Source organism: Dendroctonus ponderosae, unplaced genomic scaffold (genome assembly GCF_020466585.1).
Source record: "Dendroctonus ponderosae isolate FM_Combo_2020 unplaced genomic scaffold, Dpon_F_20191213v2 Dpon_F_20191213_3, whole genome shotgun sequence".
Lineage (NCBI taxonomy): Eukaryota > Metazoa > Arthropoda > Insecta > Coleoptera > Curculionidae > Dendroctonus > Dendroctonus ponderosae.
This window is the reverse complement of record NW_026018508.1, coordinates 5,885,765-5,894,250: the sequence shown is the minus strand read 5'-3', so window position 1 is coordinate 5,894,250 and position 8,486 is coordinate 5,885,765. Positions and strand designations below refer to the sequence as shown.

The following is an 8,486-nucleotide window of genomic DNA, read 5'->3' as shown; positions in this document are numbered from 1 at the left end:
AAATTATGTGTTTGTTACATATGTTTACTCGCACCTCATTGTGTGCCTTCGACTTACTAATCGGTAGGAATCGGAATTCATGATTTACAGTGTTATTTAATAGATGTAACATTTATTCTTGACGGTTTGAAATTGAAAAAATATTGTTATTATTATAATAAATTAGTTTTTAAATTAAATAAAAATTGAATATTGTATTCTGAACATAATGTAATTTTTTATTTGCAACATATGATTAAATAACGAAGTCACTCTTTCTGATATCAGTTAACATCATTTAGATTATTTTATTTAGCTATAATTAATATGTCTGACAAAACATTATTTTCTTAAAAACCAAAAAACATGTAAATGCGTAAGAACCCGCAAGTAGAAAAGTAGTAAGAACAGCTCTTTAGGAATAATAAAAGTTGAACAGAAAACTACGGACTATCTGTAATTTCAATTACAATATTTTCATCTTTGATTTTAATACCTGTGATATCGAGTATTTCGGGTGGAAATGAGGTCTCGTTCTTCCCACAAATACTGATAAGTTTTGCTTGAAGTTCACTAATATGCTTTTGCAATGAGGATATTTGCCTGGTCATTTTTTCTGTTTCTTCCACCAGTTTAATGTTTGTTTGCTTCTCTTGACATAATATATTGTTGATGTTGGTCAAAATCTCGTTTTTACTCTGCACTTTTTTATTGTAGTGTTTGCTCATTTTTTTATACTAGAAATTATGTTTTCAAAATGAATATGTTCCGTCTTACTATATGCGAGATTATACAGCGTTTTAGGACAATGCGTTACGAAATGTTTAAGGATGATTCTACTTACTAAAATAATGGTAGTAAGTCATGTAAGAAAAATTGGAGATCTGAATATTTTCCGAGTTACAGCTCATCAAACTTCATTTTTTCTTTTCATTTTTGGCATATTCTGGACCTTTCTTTGCGGATCAAATTGAAAATGTGTACAGAGTTTCAGCCAAGGGATCTATAACTTTCTGATGAAAAATGCCACTTTACTGGAAATCTAAATTTAATTTTTCGCATATCTTTTTTGGCACGCCAAATATCGTAAAAGGTAAAGTGCGATTTTAAAGCCTAGAAAATACTAGACTAAAAAGGTGCCGTTTGTAATATTTGGAGTGTCAAAAAAGTTATGCGGAAAATGAAATGTCTGATGAAAAAAGTTTGATGAGCTGTAACTCAGAAAATATTCAAATTTTCAATTTTGGTTACATGACTACCATTATTTTTGCATGTGAAATCACCCATAAGAAATTCCTAATTCTTTATTCGAACACCCTGTATATATTTTTCATTTAAACGATCACATAAATTGTCGACAAACTGTACTTATTTGCCACATAAATACCTTTAAAGCTATTTAAAGCATATTAAAATGTATTCGCATCATATTTCAATAATTTCCGTTACTAAACTCACCTGTGTTAGAATAATTCTTGCTTCTAAATTATCTTCACTAAATATTCGACTATTAGCAAGAATAAATGATTCAAGTTGATCAGCTTTAGCTAAAAACGATAATAAGTTTTTTATAATGCAAGCCAGAGGCGTACATTTACTATGTATAAATATGTAACATAAATGAGATATCGATCGATAGGCGCAAGGTTCCGAAAAAGTATTTAACATTGATTTTTATTGACTTAAAAGTGGTTATCAATTTATTTTTTTTGCATTTTCCGGTGCGATTATTTTCACTGATCTGTTTTTATTAGTTGCCGATTATACATATTTTAGATTTGCATATGCTGCATGCAGTGTTCTATATAATTTTTATGATTAAGTTCTTATTTGAAGTATGTGTCAGTTTTCAAAAACTACTTTGTATGCCACTTTTTCAAATTAAGTGAAATATATCAGTCGCCTGATATTACCTTTATATTTTATGTACTGTTCTTCCAAAGCAGCCTTTTGTTGCTTCTGTTCAACAATAATACCGGCTAATTCTTGGCATTTCTGAACGCTTTCTTGCACCAAATCCACTGTTTGCGACAAAGTCGTTACACTTTTCAGCTCGATTTTTACATTTTTTATGTCTCTAAAAAGTTTCTGTTGTACCACTGGTGCGGAGAAATATTAGGGGTGGTTTATCATATGATTAAATTTTTGTTTTCTAAAATATTGGATTTTATTGTATTTACCCTTTTATATTGCCTATGGCACTTTTTAGTTGTCCGATGGATTGAGTTATGTCGGAGCTGTATAATTGGTCATGTTTGCGTTTTTCTTCTAATGCATCAACTTTTCGAGCTAACTCAGCTTTTTCCATAACTGCTTTTTGACAGTCATCTCTAAGCGCATTGTTTTTTGAAGCCTACATTTTTAAGTCTAGAATTTATCCTGAATAATAATGATATGATACTGACTAGTTACCTCCATTTTATACTGAAGTTCTAGCTTCATAAGAGAATTTTTGTTTTCGAAATATTTGGGTTCAAATTCTTGAATCCGCTGTTTGTACATTTCAGTAATTATTTTATTTTCCTCCATACTCTTTCTGAGCTTTTCAATAGCAGTTTTAAGCTCGTAATTTTCATGATTGCTTCGCTCTAGTTCAGTTTTCAATTTAGTTACCTCATTCTAAAACATTTGTGGTATTTGTTGAACGTAATTTTGCAGAAAATGCTCTAAATTTATTTCTTTACTTTACTAACTTCGACTAAAATAACTATGACTTAAAATTAAATATGGAATCTTCACTAATAAATTTTATTGCGCTGTATGACTGTATGCAAAACTTGTTTTTTGCTCGTTAAATATGTAGCGATTATACCAAAAGATAAATAAATTGAGATTTCAGAATTGTGTCGAAATATTAGCATCAGGTACTAGGAAACAAACTAATCAATGAAGAAAACTTGTTATTGTATTTTTATCGTCCTTTCCTTCACCTTTGTTTGGATTTGAACTGCATAGAAGCACTTGAGGAATGAGTGTATGGAAATCCCACAATATTGCAATATTATATCTGCATCAATATTATGAAAGTTTCAATAAATTCTATATCAAAACACTTAAGAAATGATAAAAATACCAGCAAAGTAAATATTGAATTTACGCCACGCCTTTACATAGGTAGTATATAAGGATGAACTTTCCATTTTCTTAAATATAATTTTATAGAGCGATAAATTAAAACTCAGCGAAAAAATGATCAAGTTTCCAACTGTACTGGTATTAGTAGTAATACTCGCTCTTGTCATGAGCACCATAAATGCACTGAGTGAGTAAACTAGTATATTTTTTACTTTTAAACTGTCTGAACCAGAAATCGTAACTTTTTCGACCGAGAAAACAATTTAATAATGATAGGGTATGTTTTTTAGTTGTGCAATGCAGTACTACTGATGATTGTATCCAGCAATGTAAAAACTCTGGTTACAATGGAATCGATAATTCTGACTGTGATTTGAATTTTGATTTAGGATTATATTCATGTCCTTGTGCATAGAATAAGCAGCCTATAAAATAGTTACCTACTGGCAAATAACATTTTTTGCAAAATATCATATTTCATTATGTATACTTTGGGAGCGATAGAATTTGCAATATATTTCTTATGAACACACAGTTATTTTATTTTCACCTGTGGTGACTGAAGTGGGTATAATAATAGGAGACTGAAAGTGGAAACAACCGAAACTATATATAATTTGCAATTGCTGCTTAATAGTACAATTACTTACTTAACTTACAATTTTGAGAGAATAGAAATTATAATTAAACATAATTAGAGCCGTTTTTTGCTATCCAGGAACGTGACTCCCAACCTTTTGTTTCTTCAACTTGAAGATACGTAAAAGTATGTTTATATACAGGTGCTCTTATAGAACAGTGAGACTGGGTGAGAGATTAGGAAAACACTTTTATGTATTTTTGCAAATGTGGAAAGCATGTGGTCACATAAAAACATGTGCGAAAAATTTAACATATCTTGAAGTAAAAACTGAAATACTTTAGGCAAAAATATTTTTTCACCTTTGTGATTTAAGTGGAAACCGAAGAGTTTGTCGTGAAATGCTTTTAAACAAAAAAAACTTCCTATCTAATGTATTAATAAGGAATAACTTGGTGAACTTTACTATGGCAGTTGTTTCGCCATGCTGAGGACATCATTTTGTAATAAAAGCTGATAAGCCCGCACTGATTTGCACAAAACTTCCAAGAATTTGCCAATTTTTCTTCCAAAATTATACCTGCCGTATTATCAATATGATAGTAAAGTTTTTAAGGCCCCTTTAGCCTTAAAGACCATAGATTATTCAAATATTCAATTTTTATGAGGAATATGCTTTTAAACTTCGACGATCTCTGAAAATCGTTCGCTGATGTTAGTAGGGCTTTTATGAGACACCCTGTTCACAGACACACAATTTCACAGCGAGTTTCATTAAAATTAATCGTATAACTCTACAGATATCTATTTTTTTTTTAAATTCGAAGAACTTTATTAATTATTAGAAGAGAAGCCAGAGATTTTTCTTAATAATTAATAAAACTTAGGGCAGATGGTTTTTTGAGCCAAAGAATATCTCAGTGCCCTTTTGATCATGCGGTACACCCTGTATATCAATCCATAAATTAGATTATGTAAATATTAAATAATAAATTTAGTCAATATCATCAGTCATCATCATGTCATCAGAATATTCAAAGTCGTGCTTGAATATTCAGAATAATGACTGAATATTTTATTCATTTTCAGATATATACAAGGTGTTTCATGAGGAATGGGCATTATTTTAACCACGTATTCTAGGTCCGAAAATAACCCTAGTTTGTACGCACGCCACTGGCAAAAATTAACAAGTTATTTTATTGCAAAACATGCGACTTTTCTAGCCATTGAACTCTGGAAAATTTAATTAAAATATTAAGATGCGTTTTGAAGAAATTTGTCATTTTGTATTTTTAAATTAAATTTCAACACCCTGTAAATCCGTAACAAAGCATTTTTGGATTATCGTTTCTAAAGCAAACTAGGCTTATTTTTGGACCTAGAATACGTGGTTAAAATAGTGTCCTTTCCTCATGAAACACCTTGTATATTCAAATAAGAAGATTGTGACCATACATATTCCGCAAATATTTCATATTATCTGAAATGACGTTTATAAAACGTCAGAAAGATGAAAGGGGGCGAAGCCTTACATTCATTCCCAATTTGCTATATAAAAATATAACTCAGAAAATGCACTGTTAAAAGTTCCCAAAGATACACTGTGCTCTTTGTGTTCACTTACCCGTTTCATATAAAGTTCAGTTCGAAGTTCTCTAAATGAAGTCTCAAATTTTTCCAGTTCAGTTCTATCCTGCTGCTCTGTGAGCGATTTTTCGTTTAATGAATCTAATCCACTCATGATGAAGTGTACAAACAGTATAAACTAGTGATTTGAAAAGATTTAACTTATATTCGATAGAACTCGGGAGGGAAATTATGCAGATGTTTATTCGTTTGCAAGTTGAGACATGACATTAATAATCTGAGCGGTAGGCGACTTCACAAACGAGTGCGTAACTCGCGCTTCATGCGTTGATTGCGACGCCTCGAACCAATCACGTGATTTAAAATAGTTTAAAGTTATGCGATTTTTTTGTAGTATTTTCTAAATTGTTAACTTGTTGCTTATTAAATTCACAACTGAATCCTGAATAATAATTTGTGTAATATCAAGTGAACCCATTAGCTGTTCGGATTTGATTAATATACATTAATATACGCAATGTTAATTAGGCAGATTACCTTGAAAAACATTGCTGCCGTATTTCTGATATAGTTTTTTGCAAATTTCTCAGATTTTAATAACAATTAATTTATTTTACTATTTTTTCTGTACTCCTATATCAGCGCCAGACAACACCTCCAGAGGAATGACGCCAATTTTGAATCACCCTGTAGTGTTGGAGTGTGATTTTACTTATAATGTTAATATTGATAAAAAATATTGCTTGATAACTTTAAGTAGGGCTGATTGTGGAGAATGCAAGTTAGTCTTTTCCGAACTTTCCAATTTAAAAAGTACTTGATATAAAAAGAATTTAAAGAGAAAAGAAAGAATCCTGGAAGGTATTTTTTTTATTATTGAAAAGGAATATTACCATTGAAAAACAAACTGCCTAGCAGAAAATGAACAAGTTGCGATGTGCAGGACTCCAGCCTAGCTTATTAGTTTACCGACTAAAACCCTTTCCTCGCCGTCAAAGTAACATCCAGCGACAGACTGCAATCGTTCTGGAATTCGTTGAATATACAGAAGTAATAAAGGAAGATAGATTAGTCGAGGCCATAACAGGACAGAAATTGTACCCTCGAATGTTCTCCTTCTTCATTACTCCTGTATATTCAATGAATTCCAGACGGATTTGGAAGATGGTACGTATTAGGGCTCGGAATCAAACTCGAATAATTCGAGTATTCGAATATTCGAAAAGCGAATAATTATGTGTAGTCATAACTCGAATATTCGAATACTTGAATATTCGAATATCCGAATATTTGAATATCCGAATATTCGAATTCTCGAATACTCGAATAATCGAATACTCCAACATTGTCAAACTCACAAAGTGCAAATATCTTTATATGCACTTTGTATACTTTTATAAAATAAATTATTTATATTCTACAAGCATTTAAACAAATACCCATATATTTACAAGCAAATGAAAATAATCATATTTACTCTCCTGCAAATGAATGTAAAATTACGTCTGTGAGAAAATGACATGAGATAACGATTTTTCTTCTTGGAAAAGGGTGAACGGAAAACGAACATTCGAATATCTAACGAATACGAATAGAAATACTCGAATATTCGAATATTCGTTAGATATTCGAGTATTCGAATAATTTTACTATTCGAATAAACCACTAAACGAATATTCGAATATCAGATTTTTAAAAAATCCGAGCCCTAGTACGTATATGTCTTTATTTGGTCGGATTTAGTCCCTTGTTTAACCAAAACCGTGTTTACAGGCCCAAAACGCTTTGATCGCCTGATTTGTGCTTTGTTCGAGATGTTTCTTGAACATACTTTTTCTATTCAGAGTTACCTTAAGCTATTTAACGGTGATGGTTTTCTCTATTGTACTTCCGTGGATATTCATTTTTCTAAGGGCTCTAAGAACAAGCGGTAATAGAAATTTTCGACAAGCTAATATGTGTTAAGTAGGGTCCAGCGCCTGCTGCGAGGTTATTTTTATGTTTAGACTCATAAGTCAGATTTTGATAATGCTTTAAATCACAACGTTTTAACTGCATGGCACGTATGTAGTCTACCTATTATTGTAAGAATAAATTATGGAATTCACATTTTTAAATAGTAATTTAAGTGAAGGATTTTTGGGCGATTTTTAAAACGTTTGTGGTCGATCGCGGATGACGGAGTAAGTTGCAATATATTCAAAATTTACCTTGTAAAACATTACATTAGTAAAAACAGACGCTAAATAAAATCCGCACAAACCGCAATATATTATTAGCAAAAATCGCAAAATAAACTCCAAAGTCGCCACATAAAATTCGTAAAGCTGCACATGGGAGCAGCATAAATGTTGGAAAATAGAAACTACAACCCTGGTTGCCATCTACTACTACAAAATAATTGTTGTGCATCACATGCCTGCATAGCGCTAGGTGGCAAAAAACGGGAGCAGTCGGGCGGTTTCTAGCCGCCAAAATTTGAATCAATCGTTTGACAAAATCAATCAATCAACAATCGTTGTCAATGTTTAGAGTGTTGAGATTTGGAAAAGCAGCACGAAATCAAAATTGGTACGCCAGGGTCACTTGCAGCCTCAAGGACTATCCAATAGATCACGACAAAACAATGAAAAAGTTTCACGTACCTTTGGCGCTTTGATCTGGATTCTGGGCCATTTGTACCTCTGAACACAACAAGAAGTTTAATTTACAGCAGACAAACTTTTACAATCCAAGATGTATTTACATCAGAACACACTTATTTCACATTTATATTTTAAAGGTTTATATATAAACAGTCTACTATAGAAAACCTGACTAGTTAGTGTTGAAAAATTGAGTGAACAAAGTCAAATAGATAGAAAATGTTTATATAAAACCAGTCAACTGTAGAAATTCTCATTAGTTAACGTACAATAGCTTACTTGAAATACATTTTACTGAAATAAAATTTAAAAGTAAAAAAACCCAATTCAGAATCAAGAAACCGCATCGTAGTTCCTCGTCGAATACATATTAAATGCAACAATATCATCAAAAACAAGTTATGTGAAATTAAAAAGGATCTACATGGCAACCAGGGGCAAAATAATGTCAAACTTACCGAAAGCTGCATTGTGCCATCTGGAAAGAAAGAAAAACATTCTTTAGTATAACAGAAACTTTATCTCAAAGCCCGAATATTTCAAATAAGCCAAGAGATACACAAAGAACGCCAATAATAAAGGCAATGATTTCGTCGGTATTAACCGAACAATAAATC

The 8,486-nt window shown here is 31.5% G+C and overlaps 1 protein-coding gene and 1 long non-coding RNA gene across 2 annotated transcripts; one reads left to right on the top strand and one right to left on the bottom strand.

Annotated features, from left to right (window-relative positions):
• Positions 1-192: 192 nt before the first annotated feature.
• On the bottom strand, positions 193-5,531 carry LOC109543641 (myosin-9-like). The gene is made up of 6 exons (XM_019913458.2): positions 5,262-5,531; positions 2,392-2,598; positions 2,160-2,332; positions 1,893-2,056; positions 1,438-1,526; positions 193-716 (listed from the first exon to the last, which is right to left on the bottom strand). The coding sequence occupies exons 1-6, from the start codon at positions 5,376-5,378 to the stop codon at positions 423-425; spliced, it is 1,044 nt and encodes a 347-aa protein (XP_019769017.2). The 5' UTR covers positions 5,379-5,531; the 3' UTR covers positions 193-422.
• On the top strand, positions 2,597-3,584 carry LOC109543642. The gene is made up of 2 exons (XR_002172510.2): positions 2,597-3,241; positions 3,345-3,584. It is a non-coding gene; the product is annotated as an uncharacterized LOC109543642 (long non-coding RNA).
• Positions 5,532-8,486: the final 2,955 nt, after the last annotated feature.

What these genes read in the sequence shown, in the direction of transcription:
- LOC109543641 (XM_019913458.2), bottom strand. Translation starts at nt 5,378, where the DNA reads ATGAGTGGATTAGATTCATTAAACGAAAAATCGCTCACAGAGCAGCAG. An exon ending in GCCATAGGCAATATAAAAGG is followed by an intron (nt 2,057 to 2,159) that starts GTAAATACAATA and finishes GAAACTTTTTAG; the next exon opens with AGACATAAAAAATGTAAAAA. An exon ending in CAAGAATTATTCTAACACAG is followed by an intron (nt 717 to 1,437) that starts GTGAGTTTAGTA and finishes CATAATTTCTAG; the next exon opens with TATAAAAAAATGAGCAAACA.